This window comes from Mytilus trossulus, chromosome 13, assembly GCF_036588685.1.
Source record: "Mytilus trossulus isolate FHL-02 chromosome 13, PNRI_Mtr1.1.1.hap1, whole genome shotgun sequence".
In the NCBI taxonomy this organism is placed as follows: domain Eukaryota; kingdom Metazoa; phylum Mollusca; class Bivalvia; order Mytilida; family Mytilidae; genus Mytilus; species Mytilus trossulus.
In genome coordinates, this window is record NC_086385.1 from 14,178,686 (window position 1) to 14,195,581 (window position 16,896).

The 16,896-nt window shown below is 33.5% G+C and overlaps 1 protein-coding gene across 2 annotated transcripts in view; it reads right to left on the reverse strand.

Annotated features, from left to right (window-relative positions):
* Nucleotides 1-1,439: 1,439 nt before the first annotated feature.
* The window catches only part of LOC134695055 (ankyrin repeat domain-containing protein 29-like), a 32,701-nt gene continuing 17,244 nt past the window's right edge, over nucleotides 1,440-16,896 (reverse strand). For both annotated transcript variants that reach the window (XM_063556231.1, XM_063556230.1), the window contains 4 exons: nucleotides 14,850-14,936; nucleotides 12,004-12,102; nucleotides 7,233-7,331; nucleotides 1,440-1,640 (listed from right to left, as the gene is read on the reverse strand). In XM_063556231.1, coding sequence (XP_063412301.1) covers nucleotides 1,521-1,640; nucleotides 7,233-7,331; nucleotides 12,004-12,102; nucleotides 14,850-14,936 — 405 coding nt within the window. In that variant the 3' untranslated portion in view covers nucleotides 1,440-1,520. The remainder of the gene's footprint in view (nucleotides 1,641-7,232; nucleotides 7,332-12,003; nucleotides 12,103-14,849; nucleotides 14,937-16,896) is intronic.

The following is a 16,896-nucleotide window of genomic DNA, read 5'->3' on the forward strand; positions in this document are numbered from 1 at the left end:
TGTCATATAATGTTATAATCACTGGTGCATCATCTTTGAGATTTGCTAATATAAGCTGGTCTCATAATATAAAAAAAGAAGATGTGATATGATTGTCAATGAGACAACTATCCACAAACGACCAAAATGACACAAACATTAACAACTATAGGTCACCGTACGGCCTTCAACAATAAGCAAAGCACATACCGCATAGTCAGCTATAAAAGGCTCCGATAAGACAATGTAAAACAACTCAAACGAGAAATCTAAAGGCCTTATTTATGTACAAAAATGAACGAAAAACAAATATGAAACACATAAACAAACGACAACCACTGAATTACTGGCTCCTGACTTGGGACAGGCACATACATAAAAAAAATGTGGCGGGGTTAAACATGTAAGCGGGATCATAACCCTTACCTGGGACAGTGGTATAACAATATAACATAGGAACAAACTATAAAAATCAGTTGAAAAAGGCTTAACTTATCAGATAGACAAAAAATACAAGTGAACGTGGCCGGGTACAATTACATCCCGACACAAAAAGACACAATGAACAGATCTGAGAATACTCGCAGTTATCTGACAGCTAGTTCAAAGCCACTAACAACTAATAAAACAATCATGCCTCTAAGACTAAACATAAGTAATGTTCAACTTTAAGATGTAATTATCAATGGTGAATGCAGTAAGATGACATAATCAGGGGTTTGCAAGTCATAAGCAATCATATCAAAAAGATTGTTATGTGAATTAATTTGGCCGGATTATCTGAGGTTTTTGATCATCAGATGTCTCCATCAGGGATGTTTTAATTTAGGATGTCACACTCATTAGATTGTTATTTTGAATGGTTTATAAACAACCAGTGGTGTTTGGATTTTAATGGTTTCTTTCAACATCAGTGGTGCGTGAATTAAGGTTGTCCCAATCAGTGTATAATGGATTTAGGGGGACCACCATCATTGGAATGTGTATTTAAAGGGTATCACAGTCAGTGGCTGGTGAATTAAAAGGGTGTCACAGTCAGTGGTATGTGAATTGAAAGGGATTTACCATCAGCGGTATGTGAATTTAGGTTTCCACCATCAATGACAGTTGAATTTAGGGTGTCAACATCAGTGGTGTGTGTACGATTTTATGTCGTCATCATCCCTCATTCTTGATTTTAGAGTGTCACCATAGGTTGGTGCAAATTTAGGGTGCCCATATTTAAGATAATTCATATATTCTACGAAACATCAATTAAATACAATTCTATGACTATGATCAAAATGATTATGTAAACGATTTCTTTTAAATTCATAAAAAATTTGTAACAAGGATGCCGAAGGCCAATAGAAGTCAATTGATAATGCGAGCACACAGTCTTTGCTTATTTATATCATATTTGCTAGATTACATGATACAGTCTGATACTGAGTATTGATACAAAAAAAAACACTTTTGAATGTAATTCTCTATTACAAGTTTTCTATCCGTTAAACCTGTCTGGTTTCGTGTTGATTTGTGGAAAGATGACAATAATCAGACTAAGATATATATACAATCACCTCGTTTTTTGTTTCTTTATCACAGTCAAGTTGGATGAGATAACGGACGATCTCCAGATGTCCATTTGCAGCCGCTATCAACAGTGGTGTGCTTCCAAACTGTAAAATCAACATTAAAATAGTCATCAAAACTTGTGTCAACTATTTGTTGTTATAAATAGGTACCATCATGAATGGCGTTTGAGTTGAGGGCTCCATCATCCGTGATGTGTTAGGAAAGGGATATCACTACTATTGGTGGATGAATTTAACGTGTCATCATCAGTGGTGTTTGGATTTAGTGGCATTATCATTGGTGTGGGAATGGTTTGGTATTAATTTAGCATAATGAGGAATTCAATTGAACTCAGGCTATTTTATTTTATATAATTCAGTTGATCTGAGATCTTTATCACAGTTGACTGTGATTAGACAACAGAGGATCTCCAAGTGGCATCTAAAAGCAACAAGCATTAGTATAAACTGAACACAAAACATACATCAAACTTGTGACATAAAGTGGACAACGTTTTGTTATGAAAATAATTTGAGGGTACCAACATTACTGGCGTAATCATAAGGGTTTCATCATAAGTGATGTGTGAATAAGGGATAACACAATTACTGATACTAGTAGATGAGTTGAATATGTCAACATCAGTGGTGTTTGAATTTAGAGTTTCATCATGTAAAGTCAAACACGAGGCAGGTTTAAAGTTATGTCATTAAGTGGACAATGTTATATTATACACATAAATTAAGGGTGTCATTATCAGTGGTAAACTAGATATACCATCGTTATCAGTTGATGAATTGAGGGTGTCATCATTGTAGCTGTGTGAATAAGGGATATCAATATTATTGGTAGATGAATTAAGGCGTCATCATCAGTGGTGAGTATATCAGGGTTTTATACTGCAATCAGCTATTTTACTATACAGATAAAGCTATACGTATAAGCTTTATACGTCAATGACCCCAACTAACCTATAAGCCCCGCCTCCTTATTGTATTTCATCAACAACGTCACGTCACGACCATGACAACGTAAAGTAACAATGGTCAAATTTTATGAATTTAAACTTTTATGTCTTCGAATTGATTATTTATATACCATGGTTATCAAATGTTATCAATTAAGTTCATTTCCCCTTTCTAATTCCTTAATCTGTCAATGCTTTACCGCCTAGACTACGCTCAAATGGAATTACCCCAAAATGGTACCCCAAGAGGGAAATTCCTAACACTTTTTTTTAACAATTTTTGTTACATAGTTTTTTCATTTTTAAATACTTTTTTTTCAATTTCAGTATAAAGACAATATACGTATATTATCTAAATATCAATTATATCTAGATGAATTGAAATATTCATAAGTTATGAGAGAATTAAGGATAACATCATCATTATGCAGTTAGGTACATGTAACACAATCAGGGGTTGCACTTCAACATCAACAATGGTGTATCCATCTGTATTGTGTCAATTAAACATACAACTATCGGTGAAACCCGCAGTGGCGTGCGAATTTACCCTGTCTTAACCAATGGTGTTACCATCAGAGGTTTGCAAAATAACAATATCATCCTAAATCTTGTGACTATCAGTGGTTGTCGAAATTAACCATGTCATCACCAGATTCTGGTCACAACTTTAGTTCATAGGTTTGCCAATTTATTATGTCATCATGAATGGCGTGACCGTACAATGTAAGCGGTTTGCGAATGTACAATGTCATCATCACATTTATTTGAATTTAAGGCATCATCTTTTGATGTAAGGTTTTCATCATCATAAGTGCATGAATTAAGGAGATCGTCATTATTTCTGCGCGATTTTAACGTTTAAGGTGTCACCCTTAAATTTGTTAATATAATTGTTGTGTGAATAAATTGATCCTGATTATCTACAGATTCTGATAATTAGGTAACACCAGTAGTAATGTCCTAATTTTGGATGTCACCATCATTGGAGTGTAAATTTAAACTGTTTAATCACCAGTGGTGTGTGCATTTAAATGTTTCTTTCACCAGAAGTGGTGTGTGCATTTAGAGTGTCGCGATAGGTTGTAGGTGAATTAAAAAGGTGTCACTATAAGTGGTGTGTAAATTTATGGTGTCACCATGAATTTGTTTGCGAATCAGTATGTCAGAATTTGAAGGAATCATTTATAGTGGAGTTTGAATTATGGATATATAACCATTATTGAGCATTTTGATGGATTAATAAAAAAAGTCTTCAATAGTTGTATGTGAAAAAGGGATATCTCCATTATTGGCTTATGAATTTAATGAGTCATCATCATTGGTTAAGTAATAAGGGATATCACCATAATATGGTGGAAGAATTGAAGGAGTCATAATCAGTGGTGTGCGAATTAGAAATAGTACAATTATAGTGGATGAATTTAAGACGTCAGCATCAGTGTTGTTAAAAATGAGGGTGTCATCACCAGTCATGTGTGAACTAGGAGTATCACAATCTTATTACTGGTGGATTTACAACGATCGATTAACAAAACAGACACAATAGGTAAAATAGTCAAAATATGGTTACAGCAGTTATCACTTATCATCATTTAAGGTTTTTGTCACCATCAGTAGTATGTTAATACAGGGTGCTGCCATCAGTGGTGGGTAAATTTAGTGTGTCACCATTATTGAAGTGTGCATTTTAAGGGTTTCACCGTCAGTGGTATGTAAATTGACGGTTTCATCATCAGTGGTTGGCAAATTCAGAGAGTCACCATCAGTGGTGTGTAAATTCAGGGTGTCCACATCAATGGTTGGAGAATTTAGGGTGCCATCATCAGTTGTATGTGAAATTAACAGTGTCACAATAAGAAGTGGTGAATTTTTGGTGTCACCATCAGTGGTGTTTGAAATCACGATTAAACCATCAATTGTGAACGATATTTAGGCGTCATCATCACTTATTCCTGATTTTAGGGTTTCACCCTAAGTATGTGCAAATTTAGGATGTTTGAATGTAGGATGTGTTAACTTATATGGCTTCATAAATCATATTCTATAAGATAAAACAAAAGCATTAAACATAATCGATTTTATTACTACCACTGGGTCGATGCCTCTGCTGGTGGACTATTAGTCCCCGAGGGTATCACCAGCCCAGTAGCCAGTACTTCGGTACTGGCATGAAAATACGGATTTTTTGTGTTATTAAAATTTGCTGTTACAAAATATTAAAAATTATTATAAATTAAGGAATGTATCTCCCTCGTGCAAAGCTCTGATTCCTTTCACGAATTTGGCTATACTTTTTGGACCTTTTGGATTATAGCTCTTCATCTTTTATATAAGCTTTGGATTTCAAATATTTTGGCCACGAGCATCACTGAAGAGACATATATTGTCGAAATGCGCATCTGGTGCAACAAAATTGGTACCGTTGATTTTATTACACTAAAATTAAGAAAGGAAATGAAAAATGTGTCAAAACGACATCAACCCTATTATAGAGCAGACAACAGTCGAAGGTCACCAATTGGTCTTCAATGTAGCGAGAAACTTCCGCACCCGGAGGCGTCCTTCATCTGGCCTCTTAAAAAATATGTAAACTAGTTCAGTGATAATGGACATCATACTAAACTCCGAATCATACACAAGAAACTGAAATGAAAAAAATCATACAAGACTAACAAAGGCCAGAGGCTCCTGACTTGGGACAAATGCAAGATAGCGGCGGGGTTAAACATGTTTATGAAATCTCGACCCTCCCCTATACCTCTACCCAATGTAGAAAAGTAAACGCATAACAATACGCACATTAAAATTTAGTTCAAGAGAAGCCCGAGTCTGATGTCAGAAGTTGGGGATGCCATCATTATTGATGGATGATTTTAAGGAGCGCTTTAATTGGTGGATTAACTGAAGCAGTTTTCATCAGTGGTGTGCTAGTTGGGATAACACAATTATTAGTGGATAAGTTGAAACAGTTTTTATCAGTGGTGTGTGAATTCATGATATAATCATCACTGGTGTACGAGTTAGGGCATCATCAAGACTTATTTGCGATTTTAATTCATATATTGTGCATTAAAAATTAAAAAATGAACAATTTTCTATGTTTTAAGATGTTAGCACAATGATCAAAACGTTCATATTAAAACATAAATAAGAAGAAAAGTATAAAATATCAATTTCAATTTCAATAGATGAAGTAAGACAAGACAAGTAAAATAAAATTCAACTTTATACAAATGCTCTCAGTTATTTGTTATCTTTAAAAGATCTTTTACATTATATCTATATAATTAACATCATCTGACCAATCTTGTTCTAATCAACTAGGGGTTAAATTGTTGTCATCAGTGGTCAATTAAATTGATAGTGCTACAATCAGTGGTGAATATTTTTTAGATCGTCAACATTAGTAGTGTTATAAATTAAATGTATCAACACCAGAAATGCCCACATTTTGGTTGTTGTCGTAAGTGGTATATAAATATAGGGTGTCACCTTCGGTGAACATCAGATTCAGTGCGATACCATCAGTGGTGTATTATTTTAGGTTTTGACTCTCCAGCGGTGTATGAATCAATGACATCAACGTCAGTATAGTGTATACTAAATGTGTCATGTAATGTTATATTCACTGGTGCATGAATTTAGGGCGTCATCTTAGAGATTTGCTAATATAAGCTGGTCTCCATTTATCATGCCGTTACCAATGGTGTAACAAATCAGTGGTTGCTAATTTACAATGTCATCCTCAATATTCGGCAATCCGTGAATTGCAAATACACATCCCATCACCAATTTTGTAACCATAAGTGGTTTGCCAATTTACCATGTCATCATGCATGGTGTGACCGTACAATGTTAATGCTTTGCGAATATACAATGTCATCGTTAATGGCATGATTATTAGTGGTTTGCAAATTTACTACGTCATAAGCAATCATATCAACATGATTGTTGAGTGAATTAATTTGTCCAGATTGTCTGAGGTGTCTATTCATCAGGTGCGAGGATGTTTTGATTTAGGATGTTACAATCATTAGATTGTAATTTGAAATAGTTTAATCACCAGTGGTGTGTGGAATTTAATGGTTTCTTTCAACATCAGTGGAGTGTGAATTAAGGTTGTCCAGATCGGTGTGGGGTGGATTTAGGGGGCCACCATCATTTGGAGGATGTCACAGTCAGTGGCTGGTGATTTGAAAGTGTGTCACAGTCAGTGGTATGTGAATTTAAAGGGATTCACCATCAGCGGTACGTGAATTTAGGTTTCCTCCTTCAATGGCTGTTGCATTTAGGGTGTCAACATCAGGGACGTGTGTACGATTTTTTGTCGTCATCATCACTATATCTTGATTTTAGAGTGTCACCATAAGTAGGTGATGATTAAGGGGGCCCGGATTTAGGATAATTCATATATTCTACAAAACATTAATACTAATGACTATGATCAAAATGATTATGTAAATGTTTTTTTAGATGCATAAAACATTTTTAACAAGGATGCATTAGGACAATAGAAGTTAATTGATAATGCGAGAACACAGTCCTTTGTTTCGCTTATTTATATCATACTTGCTAGATTACATGATACATCCTGATACTGAGTATTGATACAAAAAAAGACTTTTGGATGTAATTCCCTATTACAAGTTTTATATCCGTTAAACCTGTCTGGTATCATGTTGATCAGTAGAAAGATAAAGTTTATAAGACTAAGATATACCATCACCTTGCTTTTTGGTTCTTTATCACAGTCAAGTTGGATGAGATAACGGATGACCCCCAGATGTCCATTGGCAGCAGCTAGCAACAGTGGTGTGTTTCCATTCTGTAAAATCAACATTAAAACAGTCATCTAAACTTGTGTCAACTATTTGTTGGTATATATAGATACCATTATGAATGGCGATTGAATTGAGGACTTCATCAGTGGTGTGTCAATAAAGGGATATCTATTCTATTTGTGGATGAATTTAACGTGTCATCATCAGTTGAGTTTGAATTTAGTGGCATTATCATTGGTGTGGGAATGGTTTAGTATTAATGTAGTATGATGAGGAATAAATTGAATTAAGGCTATTTTATTGAATATTATTCAGTTGATCTGATATCTTTATCACAGTAGACTGTGATCAGACAACAGATGATCTCCAAGGGGCCTCTAAAATCAAAAAGCAATAGTGTAAACTGAACACGAAACAAACATCAAACGTGTGTCATAAAGTGTACCACGTTTTGTATGAATATAATTTGAGGGTGCCAACATCACTGGCGTTTTCATAAGGGTATATCATCCTAAGTGATGTAAGAAAAAGGGATAACACGATATTGATACTAGTAGATGAATTGAATATGTCCACATCAGTGGTGTTTGAATTCAGAGTTGCATCATATAAAGTCAACATGAGGCAGAATTAAACTGTCATTTAGTGGACAATGTAATATTATACACATAAGTTAAGGGTGTCATTATCAGTGTTAAACTAGGAATGCCATCGCTATGGGTTGATGAATTGAAGGCGTCATCATTGTAGCTGTGTGAATAAGGAATATCAGTATTATTGGAAGATGAATTAAGGCGTCATCATCAGTGGTGAATATATCAGGGTTATATCAAATATATCTGGATGAATAGACCACTTTCGAGTTCATCCGTCACCGGAAAAAACTCGTCAATTATACGCGCCTTTATCACCGTCATTTGTGCGTTTAGGGGCGTCTTCACTTCCGTTCCAATGCTGAGCGAGTGGTTGGAAAACTATAGTTCTGTATTGTTCAAATTATTCGGCAAATTGAATTCTCAAAAATGATAATCAACACTGCTGTCATTAGGGAATTGTCAGTAAGTACCTACAGAGCAAATATTATTTCTAGTTTATTCTGCACAATGATGATCACTAAGACGCTTGATGAACGTATATAGTGCAGGGATACAGGCGACCCCTTCTATCTGGTAAATGACGTCATAAAGGCGTGTATAATTAACGAGTTTTTGCCGGTGACGGATGAACTCGAAAGTGGTCTATTGAATTGAATTGAAGTTATGAGAGAATTAAGGATAACATCATCCTTATGCAGTTAGGTACATGTAACACAATCAGGGAGTTGCACTTCAACATCAACAATGGTGTATCCATCTGTGCTGTGTCAATTAAACAAACAACTATCGGTGTAACCCGCAGTGGCGTGCGAATTTACCCTGCCTTAACCAATGGTGTTACCATCAGAGGTTTGCAAAATAACAATATCATTAACCATGTCATCACCAGATTCTGGTCACAACCTTAGTTCATTGGTTTGCCAATTTATTATGTCATCATGAATGGCGTGACCATACAATATAAGCGGTTTGCTTATGTACAATGTCATCATCACATGTATTTGAATTTAAGGCGTCATCTTTTGATTTAAGGTTTTCTTTATCATAAATGCATGAATTTAGGAGATCGTCATTATTTCTTCGCGATTTTAACGTTTAAGGTGTCACCCTTAAATTTGTTAATATAATTGTTGTGTGAATAAATTGATCCTGGTTATCTACAGATTCTGATAATTAGGTGACACCAGCAGTAATGTTCTAATTTAGGATGTCACCATCATTGGAGTGTAGTTTTAAACGGTTTAATCACCAGTGGTGTGTGCATCTAAATGTTTCTTTCACCAGAAGTGATGTGTGCATTTAGAGTGTCGCGATAGGTTGTAGGTGAATTAAAAAGGTGTCACTATAAGTGGTGTGTAAATTTATGGTGTCACCATGAATTGTTTGCGAATCAGTCGTATGTCATAATTTGAAGGAATCTTTTAATGTGGAGTGTGAATTATGGATATATAACCATTATTGATCATGTTGATGGATTAATAAAAAAAAGTCTTCAATAGTTGTATGTGAAAAAGGGATATCTCCATTATTGGCTTAAGAATGTAATGAGTCATCATCATTGGTATAGTAATAAGGGCTATCACTATATATTATGGTGGAAGAATTGAAGGAGTCATAATCAGTGGTGTGCGAATTAGAAATAGTACAATTATAGTGGATGAATTTAAGACGTCATCATCAGTGTTGTTAGAAATGAGGGTGTCATCATCAGTCATGTGTGAACTAGGAGTATCACAATTACTGGTGGATTACTTGAAGGAGTCACTTTGGGTGGTGTTTGAATTTCGGGTGTCATCATCCGTAATGTGAGAAAAAGGGTTTTTACCATATTTGGCTAAAAAATTTAATGTGTTATTTTTAGTTGGGTAGTTATAAAAAGTAAAATCCCCAAACTACTGAACTCCGAGGAAAATTTAAAACGGAAAGTCCCTAATCGAATGGCAAGATTAAATTATTAAACAAGCAAACTAATGGACAACAACTGTCATATTCCTGACATATTAGAATGTAGAAAATGTTACATTTAACCTGTTTTATAGCGCTTAACCTTTCACTTGTATGACAGTCACATCAAATTCCATTATATTTACAACGATCAATTAACAAAACAGACACAATAGGTAAAATAGTCAAAATATGGTTACAGCAGTTATCACTGTGTGATATAAGGCATATCACCATTTTTAGTGGATCAATAGCATGTGTCATCATTAGTTGTTGTGTGAATATTAGGAGCCAAAATGAGTGTTGTGTGCACAGTTGGCTTCACTTTCAATTTTCGTTTTAAAATAGTTAAATGTGTGCAGTGAGGGTGTCAGCAGTACTAATGTGTGAAATTAAAGCATGTCATCATCAGATGTATTAAATTTAGGGTATATTATCATCAATATTGTATCAATTTAAGGTATACACATTAGGTGATGCTAGAATTTAAGATGTAATTATCCGTAATGTGCAAACTTTGGATTAAGTGGTTCATTGAATTGATGTTGTCGCAATTACAGTATTTAATTTTAGAGTGTCACAATCACTGGTGTGATTTCGGGTGCTCAGATCAGTGGTGCCTACATTTTGTTTGTTGTCGGCAGCTGTATGTGATAATAACGTGATCAATGATATCTAAAATAAAGATGTTACCATACGGGGTTTTTACTTCCCCATGTCTTCACCAATGGTGTGATAATCAGTGATTTTCGAAATTACCATGTAACCAACAATGGTGTGACACTCAGTGATTTTCGAAATTACCATGTAACCAACAATGGTGTGACACTCAGTGATTTTCGAAATTACCATGTAACCAACAATGGTGTGACAATCAGTAATTTGAAAATTTTCCAAGTGACCCTCAGTGGTGTGTGTATTTATTAAGTCATCATGACTGGTATTTGCATTTGGAACGTCATCATCACTGATGTATGATTTGAAGTGGTCAACATAGGTAGAATATAAAATTAGGGCTTCATATTAATTAATTCCCGATTTCAAGGTGTCACCATTAGTCGTGTGGTAATTTGAGATATGATAATCATTGGTGTGTGTGTTTAATGTGTTATCATTGGTGTTCATATGTAATGGGCTTAACTATGAACAGGTATTTATTCATCCTTGTTAATATCAGTGGTGTGTGAATTCATTGGTCTTGATTATCTAATGCGTCTGAATATCAGGTGTCACAATCAAGGTCTTTGACTTTGTGGTGTCACAACCTGTGGTGTGTTATATCAGGTTGTCTTTCTCATTGATGTTTTAATTTCGGATTTTCCCATCATTGAAATGTGAATTAAAAGGGTGTCACCATCAGTGTTGTGTGAATGTAGGGTGAAACTATCCCTGGGGTACGAATTTAGGGCTTCGCCAATACTGATTTATGATTGTAGGTGTCACCATACGTAAGTGCGATTTGAGGATGTCAGGATTTAGGATGTTATAATTTATGTATGCTTTCAATATTTATATATTCTAGATAAATGCAATTCAATGATCCAAATGAATGATTGAATATTAAAAAATAAAACAATACTGTTTTTAATATATAAAATATTTGTATGAAGGATGCATAAGGACTAGCCAAGTAAACTGATATCCTGTTGCGTATTATTTTACCAAGAAATAATTTTGATTAAAAAACAAATTTATAATCTAACTGAGTTGTAAATAACTCAAATCGAGTTAAATCAGAGGTTTTCAAAATATGTTTTGTTAAAAAAACAAAATTGAAAAGGTATAATGTTTATTATCTGATTCAGTTTGACAATTGAAATGTTAACACAATTAATGAAACGATGATAGTCCGTCGGCAGGAGACGATAAATTGCTGACCAGTGTTAAGAGAGAGCCATATCTCTTGCATGTTAAAGACACTCTTGTAGATTTCTAAAAAGAGCAGGCTAATGCCGCTACAAGACAGCACTCGCACCCGCAAAGTGGAAAGGGATTAATATAAGTTGCAAAACTTGTTTCCCAATCCACTATAGTTAAATATGTTTAAACTAACACAATTTATTTCAATTCAAACAGTATTTGTTGTCTATCAAGCCTGTCTGATTAACAACATGATTATAAATTGCAATTGATTCAAATAGAAGTATGAGACTGAGGAGCTAATGTTTATAATCACCTTGTTTCTGGTTTCTTTTTCACAACCGACTTCCACCAGATAACGTACGATCTCAAGGTGTCCTTCATGTGCTGCCCACAATAATGGTGTCATTCCAACCTATAATATCAACATATAAAAAACATCAAAAATGTGTCCTAAACTGGACAATAATGTGTAATCAATATACAAAAAGGTCATTCAATGATCAGAACTATTACATTAACACATTGTTTTTTAATGTACATAACATTTGTATTAAGGGATCCCCCAGGATGATTAACATTTAATTAGCTTTGCCATTAATGTGGTTTATAATTTATAATCTTTACAATCAATAGCTGTTTTCTCATTTATACGGCTTTGCCATCGGTGGTATGTTATTTCGTAGAGTTGTGCCACCAGTAGTATGTTATTTCAAGGAGTTTTGCCATCAGTGGAATGTTATTTCATAGAGTTTCGCTATCAGTGGTTTGTTATTCCATGGAGTTTTGCCATCAGTGGTATATTGATTCATAGAGCTTTGCCATCAGTGCTATGTTATTTCATAGATCTTTGCCATCAGTGGTATGCCATTTCATATGGCGGTAGGTAATGCGTTAAGCTTTTTCATCAATGCCATGTCAATTTATAGGACTTCACTATCAGCGAGATGTGAATAAACCGTTTCCTTTTTTTAAGTTTCGTGTCAAAAATATTAATTCCATTTAATTTCAAGGAATAATTTTGCATTAAAACCTTATTTGAAAATTAAATGATTTGTACTAAAATATGTCTAAACAGGTACTCTAAGAGTATTGATTTGCAATACATAGTCCTCTACTGGTTTAAAAGTCATTGCAATGGAACGAAATGCAAATAAACTGATATGTTGCAAGTATTTTCTTACCCAAAGGATCATTATGTTTCAGAAAATCACTTTAACAGAAGAAAATACGAACTTGATCTATACCTTGTCACATGATTTAGCAATAAAACAAATATCAAATCAATATATTTAAGTATAAACAAAAGAACGTATAAGTAATGTCACTTACTTAATCTTTGTTTAATCATCACTAAACCTATAAGACGGTTATAATAACAACTTGCAGTTAATTTCCATGAACTATTTTAATTATATATATTCTATAGATGTCATTGTTTATCTATCCAAAACATTTATATTTTTTAAAAATGACGTTTGAGGTGACTTTGTTTTATAATCTAATCTATAGAATTGCACAACAAAACTGGGAGGAAACATTCTGCTAAAATTCACATTTTTTCACGAGATTATTTTTTGCTGAATAATTTTATTCGTTTTTTGCTGTGACCGACAAAACCCACAAAAATTGGAACACTTCGAATAAAATGAATTCGGAATAACTTGTTAAATCAAACAGACTTATATAATAATATGATTTTAAAATACTGCAGATTCATCAGTTTTCTTGGGCTTCGTGTGTACATACCAGCAACGAATTCAAATGCCCAACGAATTGCAACGTTTACATACATGTAGGCTATGTATGAAGAGATTGGAAAACTTTGAAATCAAATATTCAAGAAATTGTTTTTTCTCAATCGACGAAAATTAAAATTCTCGAAAATAAATGAATCAGTTTTGTAAAACCAATGATTTAAAGATCTAATAACTTTTCACTGAATAACCAGTATAATTATTGCATGCTTATTGGTTGCGTAACGTCAAGTGGCAAGTACAGTCATACCACAATAATTCGAGATCGACGGGACCAGACAAGAGTATTCCACTTATCCGAGGTCGCGTGTGCCGTCATGAATTGGGAAAACATTAGATACAATATGGTATAAGTATCATGTTTAACTAGACACTTTTGAACAGTGAATCATTTTTCGATATGAAATTTTTTTTTATTCTTTTTAATTCTTTTAATTTATGATTTTTTGTTTTAACGATAAATTTCTCGGCTTCGGTACTTTAATTCTAATTTTGTTATTTCAGGTGAAATAAACTAAACTCACTAACGTTGAGCTTGAAAGATCACTAAAGGTGTTTAGAACCGGTCACCATAAAAATGTTATTTTAACTATTATACAAAGAAGTACAAATGAAGTATGTACTCAGTTTTATTCTCTCTTTAAAGAGATAAAATACATAAGAAAAACCCAGAGTTAAGCTTTATCATTATGTTTCGAAAAGTCATTATTTTGAATTTCGAGACGTCGGGTGCAAAACATATCGAGTTCTAGTCATTAGAGGTTATTATGCATTGATCAGAGAACATGATTCATCAGATCTATTGTGCCCATTTTTACAAAAAATTAGTGTGTACTTGAAAAGAAGTCTCACTTCCAAAAAGATTTTACTGCATGTTGGAAGAAAAACAAAGTTACGATATTTATATTCCCTAGTCACGCTTGGTGGTGAACATCATTTATTCATTAATTATAAATCCACCTCTTACTTATACAACAACATCTTTCAAGGAATTCAAAACGTAATTTATCAAATAGTATTTCGTATATCATTTTATTAATTTATATAACAATAAATTTAAATTGATTTTTGTCAGGAATTACCAACATTTTTGGTGACTCTGTTACGGATGTTTTGTGTTATTAAAATTTGCTGTTACAAAATAGTATAAATTATTATAAATTAAGGAATGTATCTCCCTCATGCAAAGCTCGGATTCCTTTCACGGATTTGGCTATACTTTTTTAACCTTTTGGATTTTAGCTCTTCATCTTTTATATAAGCTTTGGATTTCAAATATTTTGGCCACGAGCATCACTGAAGAGACGTGTATTGTCGAAATGCGCATCTGGTGCAAGAAAATTGGTACCGTTATAATTTTATTAATTTTAAGTGTATAATGCCATCTTGAAAGATATTTACTCACACTATCTCTGTATTCCAAATCTGCCCCTTTTTGTATGCATTTCTTCAAATCTTTCAATCTTCCCTTCTTAGCAGCTGTACATTGTTTCTGTAAGTAAATCAAATAATTACCATCTTGATAACATAAGTGTTACAGTACTACTTTTACTATGCAGTTTCGTTTAAAATGATATCCTAGAATGGAAAACCCATATGCTTCTATTTTTCAAAGGTCAAAATATAAGACTCTAATATTATAATATTTTAATTTAATTTACAGTACATTGTATACCCCAACCCCTGTTTCCATTTTTAAAGATATTCTTTAATTGATGTCAGCAAACATAAGTTGCAAGCACTTTTGTCCCAATCTACTATAAAATAATATGTTTCAACTAAATGGTCAATTTAGAAATCTTGTCACAATAATCATATCTTTCACCAAACATCTAAAATAATTTGGCTCATGTAGGACTAGGAGTGTTGAAACATATCCATATGTTCAAAACAAATATGTATGAACTATTGTTAATATATATCAGAAGATGCAGTATGAATGGTCATAAGACAACTATCCATCCAAGTAACAATTTATAAAAGTAAACAATTATAGGTAAAAGTACGGTATTCAACATGGAGCCTTTGCTCACATCGAACAGCAAGCTTTAAAAGGCCCCCAAACAATACAAGTGTTAACCATTGAATGGTTTTATTGGGTTCTCTTGTATCTCTAGCGTGGTTTGTTTTATGTCGTGGTCACAAAAAAAGAACTTGCAGGTGTGACAGCTTACATTTAGGTTTTCGACAGGACAAAAAAAATGAATCAAGTATCTATGAGTTTTCTTGACTGTGAAGACGAATATATTAGCACTGCATAACAATTTAATTCACAAATGTGTATATATTATGAATATACTTCGCTGAATCGTCTTTACATAATTGATTGCAAACTATTTAACTAATTACAACACTAATATTACTGCAAGGCATAAGTCTCAAATTTAAATGACTAGTAAACTCTTAACACAGAATTATGGCTTGCTTTTTAGTCATTTTAAATAATGCAGATGTTGAAATTTAAATAGCAATACTTCAACATGTATATAATGCACATATGTAAAGGCAATGAACAGTGACTGAAGGTACAGGGCTGAACAAATTCAATGGAAATGAGATAAGCCAATACTAAAACAAATACCATTCACTTAAGTCGTTCGCTTTTGACAAACTTAAACCTCTATTCAAACATTTACTTGTGAACTAAGTAAACAAAAAATCAAGTTCAATGAACCATGAGGTGGGGCTATGAAATCTCCATTGAAGTGAAGCTTGTCAATGCTTATGTGTTTGCATGCCAAATATATTTCTGTAATCGGTTATAAAAATTCTGCCAATTTAGGTATACCTCTACTGAGTATTCTGGTTCTCAGCATCAATAAGACACATTTCCCTCAGTATCACTGTACACGTTTTACATCATTTACTTAAAATCAATGGTTCATCTTAGACTGAGCCAATCACTATTTTCATATTACCGACCGATTATTATCCTAGTACCTTTGATAACTATTGTGACTATGGAGAACATTTTGACAGGTTGCCTTTTCTGTGGTTAGATCATCTTCGTTAATATTCAAGTAATTACAATTTGAAGAAATCAAACCAAACTTAAGTGTTGAGGTCAGCTTAAGATTGTTGCAGTTAGGTGGATATTTAACTGTTTAATGTTTCTATTCACGACAAAGTCTTAGGAAAACATTACACTTTCCAATACAAAGGAAAAAATAATACATTTTATTCTAGTTTGTGTGTTTGATTTGGTACCAGAATTTTTTACCAAATAGTACAATCTGAAGTTAAAATTTGGTGTTAAGTAAATAGTCCATCATCATTGACCTTCCACAAATAGATCCATTTAAACTGACTCGTCACAATCTAATAATTGATAACTAAGAAAACGTGTCAAAGTCAATAGACTATGACCAAGGGCATAGCAAAAAGCTTTTTATTGAAATAAGATGCGTCATTGTTAATACAACTGCATACTAATTATCATTGACTTACAACTA